Source organism: Lissotriton helveticus, chromosome 1_1, assembly GCF_964261635.1.
Source record: "Lissotriton helveticus chromosome 1_1, aLisHel1.1, whole genome shotgun sequence".
Taxonomy (NCBI): Eukaryota; Metazoa; Chordata; class Amphibia; order Caudata; family Salamandridae; genus Lissotriton; species Lissotriton helveticus.
Window position 1 is genome coordinate 1350970373 of NC_136057.1, and position 14505 is coordinate 1350984877.

The following is a 14505-nucleotide window of genomic DNA, read 5'->3' on the forward strand; positions in this document are numbered from 1 at the left end:
ATGTCAATCTTACAAAAAATTCTATATCTGTTTCAAACCCTACCTATGCCTATTCCTCAAGTAGACATCCAAGGGCTTCAGCGTGACCCAAACTCCTTTATATGGGGTAAAGGTCGTCCTCGATCCTCTAACAGATTGCTCCTGCTGCCCGAGACCGTGGGGGTCTTGCCTGTCCCAACCTCCTGGAGTACTATTGGGCATCCCACTGTCGCTACATATTATAATGGATTGTTTGCAAAAACGAAAAACACTGTTTCCACATGGACCGTGCAGTTGCCTGTAGGCCCCTTTGGGATCTAGCCTGGCTTCCAGGATCTGCTCGACCCTGTAATGCATATACAGCCACTCCCTCGAAAACCGTCTTGGACATCTGAGACAAAATAGCAATTCCTAGAGGCCTCACATTCTTCCCTTCCCCCAATACTCCAGTGGCCGGCAACCTCATGTTCCCCCCATCCCTACAGCCACATTCATTCCTCTCATGGGGGCGGGGGCGAATGCCGCACAATTCATGATCTCTTTGAGGGGGATACCTTTAAAACCTTTGAGCAATGCAAGAAGTCCTTCCATGTCACAGAATCCTCCAGGCTACAATAATATCAACTACGACACTGGTTGCTCACCCCCAACTACATTCAGGGAGCAACCAGACCTCTCACTCCCTTTGAGAGCCTGGTCCGAGCATTCGAGGGCACCTGTGGCCTGTTCTTCCACACTTACAAGGGGCTGCAGCACTCTTCCCCCACTCACCCCCACACATATCAGAGGCACTGGCTGGCAGACTTGGGGGAATGGAACTCTGGAAAGCTGGGAACAACTCTGGCGAGACATCCCCAAAATCTACAGGAGCATCCCCCAGCGTGAATCTGCTTATAAACTGATGACACATGAGTATTATGCTCCTGCACCCATGCATGACTCTCTCTCTACTCCCTGTTGGCGATGCCAGCCAGCGGTGGGGGACTCCATTCACATCTGGTGGTTCTGGAAGGAGTTCTTAAGCCACATCAAGGATACTGTGGCCTTTCCCATATCAGGTTCACCCATGGTGACACTGCTGGGCATCAGAACGTCATGGCTCGCCACCATGACTCATTCTGACTGGCGTCTCATTGCACAAATGCCAGGGCCAGCAAAGCAAACCATTGCCCTTCACTGGAAGAAACCCTCAGCCTCACCTATCCCGGCATGGTTCCTGCGCCTCTGGCATGTCATGGCAATAGCAGTACTGACCGCCCGCCTGATCCACACTGACACCCAATTCACTCACACCTGCAAGCCGCTCATTCATCACTTCTCGAAGCTAGAACACTCCCGCTACACGCCCCCACGGCTGCAAGCCTTTCAACTTTTTGAGGACACTCTCTTGCCATACACTCAAGGGATTCTTTAATCTGGCTCCTCATCACGTGGATCCGTCGAGGGGCCCCCCTCCCCCCAGGTACTACACATGACTTAATTAAAACTGCCCAGCACTTGTTCCTCCTCCCTCCCATCGCCATTTGTTTCCCCCCTGTTCCAGCCTGTCCCCCAAGGTGTGTTACTTGGTCATTACCGAGGGTCCTCCCTCACCTGTTGCTCGCTTAATGTTGTGCTTTCAACTCAAATGTGCTTTATGATTAGGCTTTCCTATTTTCAGTTTCTATTGTTGGTCCATTCTGGTGTTTTTTTCAGTGATTTCAGTGCCTTAAAAAACCAGTGGTTATCAGTGGTAACACATTTTTGCGCCATTAAAAACAACAAAAACAGTGTTTTTTCCAGTGTATATGGAACGTTTTACTTTTATTATTGCTAGCTTTCTGCACTGATAGTGCATGGTATATAGACAGTGTACGTACAGTGTATATGAGGTCCAAACACATATTTTCAAATATTTTAGTAAACCATACAAAACTTCTTCGGTGAGTCTTTAGTCATGTGTGCTTGCTATTTCCTTCCAATGTAAACTTATATCTGTGCAAAAGGCCCTCTAAAACATTGTCACTTGAGATGGGTAATACCAGAACAGTCAGTACACAATTTACTAACTCTGGCCGCTGACACAGCTTTCCATGGCTATACTTGTGCACCTGAATATTGAGATTCTTACACACAGGTTCTGCAACAAATACTTGGAACTGGGCACAATGCTTTGCATGCAGGTGCACTTAGAAACAGGTTGGCAAAAATGCAGAGAAAGGAAAAACACTGTAGACTGGTCCATGACAAAGGTGCAAAAACACAATCCACATGGTCTCATTCTTCGCGACCGTCCTTGCTTACTGTTGAGAAAATAATAGGAAAGAGAACATTTTCACAGTCTTCATGATTTTACCCCAGCTTGTTTATAGCCAAATAAAAGTTCCACAACAGAATGTGACTTTATATGACAAACTGCAATTACTATATATATATATATAAGTATTCCTCATGTCTGCCAGCCTCCTATTTTTGCTGCTGTCAGACACAAACAACATAAATTATTTATGTATTCAATGGAAAGGCTGTGGGGCAGGAGTAATTGCATGGCCTGCTTCGCTAGTGTAAAGAGACTTCTCTCATGGATTTGAGGGGGGAGCAGTCTTTATCGAGTTTGGGGTTTAAGCTCCGTTCGGGCAGCTTGGATTAACAGTATGTACTCCATGCCGCGAGCCGGCTGTTTTTACTATTGATTTTCCTGAAAGTTCCACACGCATTGAATGCAGGAACACACACAAATGCGGTCTACCTGGCAGAACACTGCGGAATCTTGATGCCCGCCCGTATGGTGGGGAGGTTTGCAAGCAAATAGTATAGAAAGGGTTATTTTAGGGATCATAGTAGTAGAAAGGGGTTTGGGATGAGTCAGAGAGTGGAGGTAGAGGATATATTGAGAAAGGTTTAAAATGTGAGAAATAGGGTAGTGCATTGGAGAGAGTGGTAGAATGAGGTATGGGATGAGTCCGAGTGGAAGTAAGAGGATTTAGGTATAGATGCCGAACTAGGAGTAAAAAAATAAATGTAAAAAACATACGTACACGGAAGATATATATATATATATATATATATATATATATATATATATATATATATATATATATATATATATAAATAAATATATATATATATATATATATATTTGGCGATTCAACTACATATATATTTATTTATTTATTATATATGGAAGGTTATATATCTTCTTTGTCGTTTGTTCACTGAGCTCTGTAGGGCACAGAGAGGCTGGGGCTACATGATTAACCGCTACCGCGTTTTCCCGCTGTGCGCTGATTTTTGAAAAACCGCCACCATTTACCTCCAGGCACATGCTGGGAAACCTGTGACTGCACAGACAGCTTGAACACTGCAGGCGCATGCTGTATACATGAAATGCACGGACATTTTAATTAAAGCATTACAGTGCGCAAAGGTGCCTTGTGGGACTTGGAGGCTGGATGATGGACACAGGATTACTCACAGTTCATCCGCTAAAACCATCAAGGAAGGAGAAGTGATGCTGCAGGCACGGCCCACTGGGGGAGCACTTGCGTATATGTACCTGCAGCAGCTGAGCACGGAGCACCGAGGTGAGGAGCAACGAGTTCAGAGTCCTTCCCCATCCTTCATAATGCCTGCACCAATCGCAGCGGGGCATTTGATTTGAAAACGGACAGCAGATAATTGAGAAGGTGAAAGGCATTTGATAAAGGCATAGGAGCCGAAACCGGTCATGCCGACCCTGCGCTGCTGAAATAAATTGAAGGTTTTTCCTGTGACCTGCGTGGGCTGAATTCCTTTGTAAAAGAAGGGTTTGGTTTTATATATATTTTTATATATATATATATATATATATATATATATATTTGGCAATTCAACTACATATATATTTATTTATTTATTATATATGGAAGGTTATATATCTTCTTTGTCGTTTGTTCACTGAGCTCTGTAGGGCACAGAGAGGCTGGGGCTACATGGTTAACCGCTACCGCGTTTTCCCGCTGTGCGCTGATTTTTGAAAAACGCGCAGTTTGTGACAAAGCCAGCTCGTCATCCGCGTAGCGCAGGTAACGCCCATGACGAGCTGGCTTTGTCATCAGCGCGGAAGAGGTTAAGCATACTATCTAGTTTAGAAATTAGTGTGGGTGCAGAACTGACTGTGCAGAAAATCACCCAGTTACGGAGGTCAAAATCTCATCCAGATAACAACCTAAATATAATCACCTTAATTTCCTGTCAATATATAGAATGCACGTCGTCTGACATAGTGGGGTTTAGCCCTGAACAGGAGGAAGCCAGGATTTGAAAATCAGAAGAGGTATAGCACGCACCGCGCAGTTTTGAGTTAAGACTGCACATTTTAGTCAGAAGGAGGACTGGTTCCAATTTACCATAAAAATCTCAAAACAGTTTTTTTGTTGTTTTTTTCACAGTTTTATATAGCGCGAACTAGACCCGAGACATCTGGTATCAGAGCGCTTTACTTGAGCACCAGTTACGTTACACAAGGACACATTAATTTTTGTTAGGCATGGAGAGATTAAGTGATTTGCCCAGAATCATAGGATGTTGAGCGTCGTTGCCGAGACTCAAACCCGGTTCTGCAGCTTCGAGGTCGACTGCCTTAGCCGTTAGGGTACATCCTCTCCCTAGTCTTGATGGTTATGTTGGCATTAAGAATTTGAACGAAAAATGCACATATGGGCAGCTGCGGGGATGACAATTGGGGAGGAATCCTCCAAAAGGGGGTGGAGAATGCTCTGGGCGAAGAGTCAGACAGTAGCTCTTCTCCCCAGATGAAAAGGGCCCCCTCCAGAACTCCGTACGCAACAGCTCGAAGCACCAGACAGAGCTCCCGCACGCAGACCACCTGTTCGCCCCAGCCCAGGCTGCATTGATTATCAGCCTTGTTTGTGGCCTTTTGAGGGTTGGAACGCATACCAAGAGTACTGCATCCTCAAATAGAATGGCAATTTCCCCCAGCAGTGGCATTATCAGTTTTACCTCTGCAGTGCCTGTGGCATGGCCTGTTTGAGACTGGTTAGACCTGTGCAATGCCCCAGGATTCCCCACCCCCCAACTATGTGCTTGTAATTATCTGGTCAGCTCTGTGCGGATCCTTAAAGTGGAGCATGAATAACAATACAGCTAACCTGCTGGGTCTGAACTGCTGCTTTCCAAATGAAGCACCTTTAAACTATTGTGCGAGACACTTTCACTTCGTGAAATCCAGCAATTGATTTGTGGAGCTCAGCTGGAAGTTGGGAGCAGATGTGCAACTAGAGCAACATTTCAGGACTGCTACTAAAAATATCGGAGGGGGGCTAATTCTTCCAGCAATAGGCAGGGTGGAGATGAAGGGGTGAAAAACACAACAAAGCCTCGGTAACACGTAAGAAATGATCTTTTAAAGACCTGTGAATTGCTCGGTGCGGCTGCGATAGCAATGTGGCTCACTGTCAGATAAACACTCAAGATTGTTTGAGAGGTGGTAGAGGTGACGTGGTGTGAACGGGAGGCGAGACGGGGGGGGCATAACTTTACTGCCTTCTTTCTGAGAGTCTGTGTACTGCAGAATTCAGAAAATATTGTTTTATAAGTACACTTGAATGTGGTGCTGCTTGGCTGTTTCCGATAATACACGCAAGACACAGTAAATAAAGCTATTCAACAGCCATAACGTAGCATTTGGGGCAATAGCACAGCAAATAAAATAACTCATTTGCTCAGGGTCACACACCCTGTGCAAGTTCGTATCAGGAATTTTATCTTTTGACTTTCCAAATGACTGCGCTGCGAGCCAACTAGTCACATTTTCTTTACTGACAGCCAGCATCCAAGCTTTCATACAATGTGTCCATGCTAGGAAAACACTGCAAAGCCCACAAAAAGAGCCAGTGCTAGGTAGCTGCGAAGTTTCAGTTTCCCAACAACACTTCCCAGAGTGACCTTTTCGTAACTGATGAAATCAGCTGAATGTGGGGACGCTTGCTTAAAGTCTAAATGCAATTCGGAGCTGTTTTGTACTGCTTAAGCTCCCTCAAGTGGCCAACCAGTGCAACATGTGAAAAATCAGTGACACTCGGTTTAAACCAGGTCAGCTGATTTTCAACCGCTAGGGTACTGTCTGACACAGTCGGTTTTAACCAATTTCCGGACAGCCTACTTATGATGCATGGTATTTGTTCAATGTTCATGTCACTTCTACTGTATGAAGCCTCACAGCCTTGCTATATTACTCCAATGTCTTACGCTCTGCATGATGATGACTGTTTTCCTCGCTAAATCTTTAATAAACAGATTTGTCGCAAAAATAAGTAAATCTATTATACACACTCACTAACACATTGGTTTATCTTCTGCCTGGAGATATCACCACAATACACACAATACTTCAAATGTAAACAGGTAAGTAAGCACAAATACACAGTAGTCTCCAGGGGAAGACCAAACCATATACTAAAGAAGTGGAATGCAAACTGCGACCGAAGTCTGGACTTGGACCAGAAGACTTAGAAGAGCTGAGGACCCAAGGAACCACCTGAGTTAATTACCCAGGAACCCCACGGAGGCTGTGTGCAGAGTGGAAACAGCCATGTACTCCATGCAAGCCAGTGGGAAAGTTGCGGTTGCACTTTTCAAGAAAGACCCTTCCCAGTGGACCCTTAAGAAACCCCATGGAGATACCTGCACCAGGGAAGCCGGGTGCATAGGTGCAAAGTGACGTTGGAAACCGCAGTGGACCACAATGGAGGACTTCAGGAAAGATGCAGCTGGCGAAGAAGGTGAAAGGGTCCGGTGGAATCCAAGGATTGATTCTTTAAGAGAAGAACCTGCAAGCAGAAGGGACAGAGTCTGTGCCACTCGGAAGTAACCAGGAGGCACGGAAGAGCAATGACCACCGATGAGGAAAGATGCAGGAGTGATGACGGTGACCTTGTCAGTACAGCTGTGAGAACCAAGCAATGCTGTGGAAGAGCAGGAGCGGTTCATGACCTGTCCCACGTCAGGAGTCAAGAACCAGGGGGTCGGTGTCCGGCGGGAGCACCAACAAACCTTGGCAGCAACAACAGATGTGATAAAAGAAAAAGGTGCATCTTTGAGACCAGCAAGGCCCAAGGGACTCACCAATGGAATTAGTCACAGCAGGCCCGAGCAATCAGGGAAGCCCACTGAAGCCAAAGAAAACCCTCAAGAGGACCCACAGGCCGAGGGCAAAGGAGTCACCAGAGGACCTCGAGCAGCTCACCAAACATGCAGGCCCACGGTGCAGAGCATGCGATGAGGACGAAGATCTTGGCAGAAAGAGATTCTGGAGGCTGGGGTTTTTTGTAGCCTATTAGATCTCTGGAGGACAGAACCAACAAGCCTTGGCAAAGACAAGTCGACGCAGTGCACAGTGGTTCTGTTCCATCGGTGCACAGTGGTTCTGTTCCAGCGGTTCTATCGAGGGATACATGACTCTAACTTGCTGAGAGGACAGGTCATGCCTCGAGGGAGTTACAGAACCACCACCAGTGTTGCTCAGCCTTTCGGAGTGTGTGACGTCAGGAGCAGCAGATGCGTTAGCTTCTTTGCGGTGCCTGCAGATGCAGGGGAGTGACTCCTTTACACCCAAGGAAGATCCCTTTGGGTGTCTTTGATGCCCACAGGCCAGGAGAGGAACCTGGATGAAGCACAAGCACAGTCAATGAAGAAGACTTGCAGAACAGTGAGACCAGGAGCAGCAGTAGTTTTCCTTGGTGCAGTTTCAGGCAAATTCCAAGGTGCCCAATCAGTTGTAGTTGAAGTGGTTTCAAGTTTGAATCTTGTCCCACAACGGATGTGAAGAGCCACTCACTGGTAAGCCCTTAAGTACCTTAGGGAAAGTGTTGTAATGATTCAAAGGTCCATCCCAGAGGAGGGGCTGGACAGATGGGAGGATTCTCCCATGTCCTTGGTCCAGTTTCATGCCAGAGCTGGAGTCAGGGGCTCCATGAACTGGCTCAAACTAGAGTATGCAAGGAGGGTACAAAATGTGCCCTTCAAAGTGGTCTGGTGGTGCTGACAAGCACACCCACCCCAGCCCAAAACACTAAGTCCTGTCTAAGAGGTGGTCACACCTTCCTATTACAGGAAACCTATTGTTCTACCTTCACCTGCTCAAGTTCAGCTCAGCAGCAAGAGGGCAGAATCGCGTCTGGGGTTGGCAGCAACAATAGCTTGCTGGCAGGCCCTGGAAGGCTGTTACCGGGAATACTGGGGGCTTGCTGGAGGAGCCCCCAGTGCATGGAATCATGCCTCCAACACCGGTAACGGTGTTGAGGTAGGATTCCAACATGTTTGATGCCAAACATGCCCAGGTTTAGCACAGCCAACATATAGTTAACCATTGTGTAATGACGCATGGCCACTATATGTGTCAAAATGGCTGACCCCACTTACACAGCCTGGAGAATTGATTTCGGAGTTTGTGGGGGTTGCCCTGCTCTTGCAAAGCACCCTCACAATTACAACATAGCACCCTGCCTGCAGGATTGAAAATTCTGCATTGGGGGTTACTTATGGGGTTTAAGTGCAGTGACCTCAGATATATGGAACCTTATATCTGTTGTAAGTGGTGCCAGCACCAACTCACACAGGCTGCAATGGCAAGCCTATAGTCACAGTTTGAGTGGTCTCTCATGGATGGCATAATACATGCTGCATCCCATGGCAGACCCCTGGTGTACATATGCCCTGGGTACCCTATTACCATATACTCGGGACTTACATGGTTATACCAGTAGCCAATTGGGAAGGTACCAAAGTACTTACCACTGGCAAATTTAGAGAGGAAGCACAGTGATAGGCGTCCTGGTTGGCAGTATCCCAGTCAGACTAGCCAAAAACACACTGATACTAGGCAAAAAGTGGGGGTAACCATGCTAGAAGGATCCTACCTTCCTACAAGGGTTATACTTGGGAATTGCTGACTCTCCTTTCCTTTTCTTTCAAACTCCAAGCACACATTATTCACTAGGGAGAAATGGTATCTAACAGATAACTGTTAACTATACAAAATAACAAACAGTGCTTAATTTTGCTAAAAGGCGCTCTGGAGGTGCAGTACAGTTAAGTTTCTACCTAAAGGAGTATCAAAACTAAACATAAATAGTCTTCAATATCATGAAGTTAAACATAAACAGCTTTCATCAGCATGATGTTAAACAGAGACCAAATTAACCAGCATGATATTAAACACTGTGGTTGTGATTAGGTTTTGGCTACAGAGCGCTCTCCATTATATCACCCAGCCCACGCACTCCTCCCGTTGTATGTTATGTCACCCAGCCACCACACTCCTCCCGTTCTATCTTGTTACCCAGCCCCCACCCTCCTCCAGCTCTCTTTTATGTTTCCCAGCCCACCACTCTCCTCCCGCTCTCCGTTATGTTACCCAATGCCCCCACTCTCCTCCCACTCTATGTTATGTTTCACACCCTCATCCCTTGTTTTGCTTGTTATACTTGTTAGCACTGTCTGGGCATAGGTCACAGCTCATTAGTACAGGTTCAACACCTAAATATAGCAATAAGCAACAGAAAGTTGACCAGTCAACCTTTGCAAATGGCATTCCACTGCACACCACCACACGCCACTGCGTTTTCAGTAACTTTTTAACCGTTTGGGCTAGAAGTTTTGTTTCTTGTTAAAATCTGCAGATTATGCATCTGATGATGGATTATTAGGCAAATTAGGCAAATCCATAATTTTGTGAAAATGCCGTTACCGCACATATTGACTCTCTCAAAAAACAAGTCATAACACCTTTACAAAGTTTCTGTAACTTATACTGCACAACTGCTCGCCAAGCTAAAATGTACAACCCCAACAACTATTATGAATCACATAGGTGAAACCTAATGCATTTACCAATGCTTGGTGTGTGTGCCAGAGGCAAGTTAGATCGGTCAGGCACAACTAGATATACCTGGGTCACTTATGTAAATTATTTTTGTCTTTTGGAGAAGCAGAGCTGTTGACACTTCTTTTTGAGCAAGAATATAACGAATATCCCATTGCGTTTGTAAGTACTCATTCACATGCAGGCCTACCATCTTGGCCACCTCAGCCTTAATGTAAAGATATGTTTTTCTGGCATCCCATTAGTTTTGCTGCTGGTTGCCAACAGTGTCAATTTTGTCCTTCCTATTTTGTCACAAGGTTGTGCGCAAGAAATATATGCTGTCCTGCTTCCGCCACATACTACACCACTCTGCTGCTGCTGTCACTGAGCTGCTGATGCAAGACCCCAGAATTTGTGCTCACTTTCTCGGGACCCTGCTTGGTAAGAGATAACTTTGGAACACAACATGAATTACGTAAGAAAATGTCACATATTTTCTCAACTGTTTTTTTGCTTGAGCTCAAAAGGAAAACCTTTAAAAAGAAAATATGTGTTGCATTGAGCAGTTCGATAACCATTTAAATGTTATGCTGATCACCTTCAAAGCCAGAAGTTGTGTAATGGAACTGCACTGAGGTGCCCTAAAATGATAGCGTTTATCTTTAACGGTATAAGAACTGAATTCAGATTTTTAAAACTCCAAGTTTAATTGTTAGCAAATTTGTTGATGTTATTCTTACAGGTAACATCACATTTTTAAATATTATTCTTCACAGTGCAATGTTGTATTACTTGCATGTTGCAAAACACGTTTTACATTCAGTTTTGGAGAGTTGAAGGGATTGAAGAGATATACCGGGCAAATATTTAACAGTAATTGAATCAAAAACCATAAAGGTAACTCAAAAAATCGGATCTTGCTTTTTTTCATTTGGGCTTGAAAAACAATGATATGGTGTGAAAGACACATTGGCTGATTCCGTGCGATCAGTCTTTTTTGTTTAACACAAACTTTATTGAATTTCTGAAGGCATAGCATTACCGATATCATGTCAAACAAGAACATATACAGTTGTATTAATTTCTTAAATGTTATTCTCGTCTATGCGGACATCACAAGTGTAAGATAAGGCAACAAACATTGTGATTCCCAAAAGTATGTGGTGATAACCAATATTCAAATATAACAGTCCCCTCCCCCTCCCCAGTAACATTACATTCATCCATTCATACGTGTCTCGTACAGCACATTAGGTAGCAAGTAGGTCGGTTAGTGAACATGCCACGTCGTTCAGCAGTTAACAGGAACAGACTTGGGCACTATGGCTCCATAGTTAAAGTTTATATTTGAAGGGCCTTTGGGCCGCATGGGTTCAGGAGGGGCCGTTAATGGTTCCACTCTGGCAGCTCTGACCTCCGCACCAGTCTGACCCCTGGGAGTCAAAGATGGATCCGGACTGGCACCGGTCATACCATCTTGACCTTCCCTGGCGCCAGCCCCCTTGCTGGCGATCCTGGTGCCATCCCCATTCTGATCCCTGACTCTAACACAGAACCAGTAGTGTTGTTTGAATCTATCGCCAACTGGAGCCATGCCTTCCAGGCCAGAGCATGAGCCCAATTCAAATAGTGTTATATTTCATATCGGTACCCTAATATAGGTCATGGGAACACCGTACACTTTTCATACATCAGCTCCTGTTATTTCATATGAACGAGCCTTATAAGGACATAACTCCAAATCAGGACAGAATGCCTTACAAGGACATCACGCCTTATAAGATATGCAGCCTTTTATGGACTAAACCTTTCACCTAGTTCATGATGAGGGTGGGTTCTGCCCGATCGATATTACTAAGACGTCATCCTTAGCAAATATGAATAATGTATGAGGTACACTCTCCAGGAGGTCCACTTCACCTCTCCTATCGACCCACAAGGTTTAATCCCCAACGTCATCCTCATACTGAACAATGGGTAACACATGTACATAGACTGTATAAATACAGCACCTCTTGCTATCAGTAAGCAGGAGGGAACCAAGACGTCAAGGCCGACACACTGACCAGAGATGCTGCAGCTCCGACATGACATCGCTCCAGCTGACAGTGGTCTGACGATCCCTTGCGGGGTGTCCAGCTCAAGTCCAGGACAAAGTCCCACACTCTCACTATTCAGGTATGGGGGTTCGACTAAAGCCTAGCAGGATTCTTGGCTCTTAGGCTTAGGCTCGTTAGCACCTACTCACAAGCTAGGTACACTTAGGTGCATCTAGTCAGGCATCTTAGGAGTACGCACTTTATTTTGTAAATGCATTCTATATTCATATATAGGTTCATGACTATTGCAAAATGGTAGAACAATACTATGTCTTCTTATTCACTGTACTGCTGGCTCTATATCTCTATTACTGTGTTAAAGTCGTAACCGCGCACTTATCCTACATGAGAAGAACTACTGTACAATACATTTTTATACACACTCGACTGTTTCTTCTCTGTATCTCTCTGAGAGCAAAAACAACCAAGCACGAGTGACTGGATGAAAAGTAATGTATTGTGTCCACAAGTCTGAGATTATTGTGTTCTAAGCTTGCAAAAACAAATCTCTCTGATAACAGGAGATTCTAGTGGCATTGAGAGCTAGCTAATGCGGACCATAGGCTAATATATGCAGCGGGTGTACAGAGTTAGTCTGCCACCAGACCCACAGTATATGTTATCTGTAATCGACGTAGGTCCTGCATGACAGGGTACTTTTTGGGACTACACTACATGGCGCCCAACGTGGTCTAATATTGCCCAACGTGGCATAGACATGGCACACTTACTCAACAGTAGAATCTGAGTAGCTCAGTCGTGCTTACTCTCAGAGAACCTACTTACAAAACCTAGAGACGTCTGGAGTAGGTGGGAAAACACTCTGCCACAGCTGATTAGGAGATATCCTATGTGCTGGTTAATCAAGCTTGAAAGGAAAATCCCCAAAATTGTGCATAAAATCTTTGCATAAAACCTTTCATAACCTTTCTTGGAAAGTTAGCCTGTGTTTAAAACACAGTGGTTGAACAAGGGGAAAATATAAACCATCTAGCCCAGGGACTTAATATGTCTGGTGAGGTAGATGCAGATGCAATATATATTGCACCCGAGGTAAGACAAACACTTACATGCAAACTACTCAAACATGGCTTACCACTCAGACGAGGTGTAGTAATATTCGTGATAGAGGCACACAAAGATTTCAAAACAGAGGTATTTTACTCATGGGTTACATTCCCAGAAGCAGACGCTGTAACAAAAACTTTTCATTATTACACACATGAAGAAGTTTCTGCAGCTTACACTCCATTTGAGGAGACAGAGATTCCGCTTACTTTCCAGGAACATATTTTCTGGTTTAATGAAGCCGTACTGCACATAAGAACAATAGCAAGGCTTGGTCCTTTAGGAAGACCAGGAGCAACATGGCCTATATTAGCGAGCTATGCACCACATCCAGACATTGACACAATGCCAGGTGATGAACTACTTGTTCAACTCAAAGAGTTGATAAAACTCTACAGAAACATGACACATTTTGTCTAAGGATACTTGCAGTCCACCCTACAGTAATTACAACTACTGCAGCTCCTACACAGAGCTCAGGTACTAAAATTACTCCACAAACATTACACGCGGTAATGGGCAAAGTGCCCACAAAACGTGAACAAATTCCTTTCTGGGTGGCCCAAAAAATAACCCAGTTAGCAGTTTTTCCAAATACAACACCATTTGAAAAACACAATGTTAACAATCTGTTTGCCCATGGGGATAACACCACAGTTAGAGGATTGCACCTCTTTGGGTACAGTCTTTGCTGCCATATATACCAGAACACATGGTATTCCTTCATTAGCAGTAATACCAGATGTATTAAGACTAATACAAAACGAATATGGAGCAGACCTTGCCCTAAACTTAGGGATGAAGTTATTAAATAACTACGACCAGGTTTCAGCCATAATACTACCTAACATAAAAGGGGAAGCAGCATCTGTGGCTATCCGCCAACGCCTAAGGGATGTTGGCCCGTTAATTCAGGAGGCTGAACTACCCAAAATAATTGAAACTGCATACACAGAACTAGGCAGGGATAAGCTTTAAAACCTCAACTACAGGGCAGTCCTGAGAAGGACACTGTTAAACAAACACCCACTTCAGTGAAAAAGAAGTGGGATAAAAAAGAAAACTCTAATGATAAGAGATCTGAATCCCGAGGTAGGTCTCCTCAGCAGGAGCCCTCTGAAAAGAGGTATAACCTCAGGAATAGGGATAGTATTAGAAAACCAGACAGGTATCAGGATACTGATACACATTCCTCTCGTTTCTTTCAGGTTTCGAAGAAAGGCTCCGAAAGAGAAGGACGGTCAGAAACACTTCCCCTGAGATCACAGCTTACTGGACTTTGGACCAGTGGCGGCTGGTGCAATTTGAACCTGGTGGGGCTTTTGAAGTAGGCCTCAACGAACGGGAGCGAGCGAGCTAAGTGAGCGAGCCCGACGGCAATAAGGGGAGTGTGGGGGGGTTCTCCCCCCCACGAAGAAATTTTTTAAAAATTGCCATTTTTTGGTGCAATTTTCCGCACTATTTCTGTGATAAATGGACTGAAAAATCAGTTCTTCTAGGCATTCATAAAAGAAA

At 44.8% G+C, this 14505-nt stretch overlaps 1 protein-coding gene across 2 annotated transcripts in view; it reads left to right on the top strand.

Annotated features, from left to right (window-relative positions):
* MEI1 (meiotic double-stranded break formation protein 1) overlaps positions 1-14505 on the top strand; it is a 3250839-nt gene that overhangs the window by 77800 nt on the left and 3158534 nt on the right. For both annotated transcript variants that reach the window (XM_078683295.1, XM_078683306.1), the window contains exon 2: positions 10141-10264. In XM_078683295.1, coding sequence (XP_078539421.1) covers positions 10141-10264 — 124 coding nt within the window. The remainder of the gene's footprint in view (positions 1-10140; positions 10265-14505) is intronic.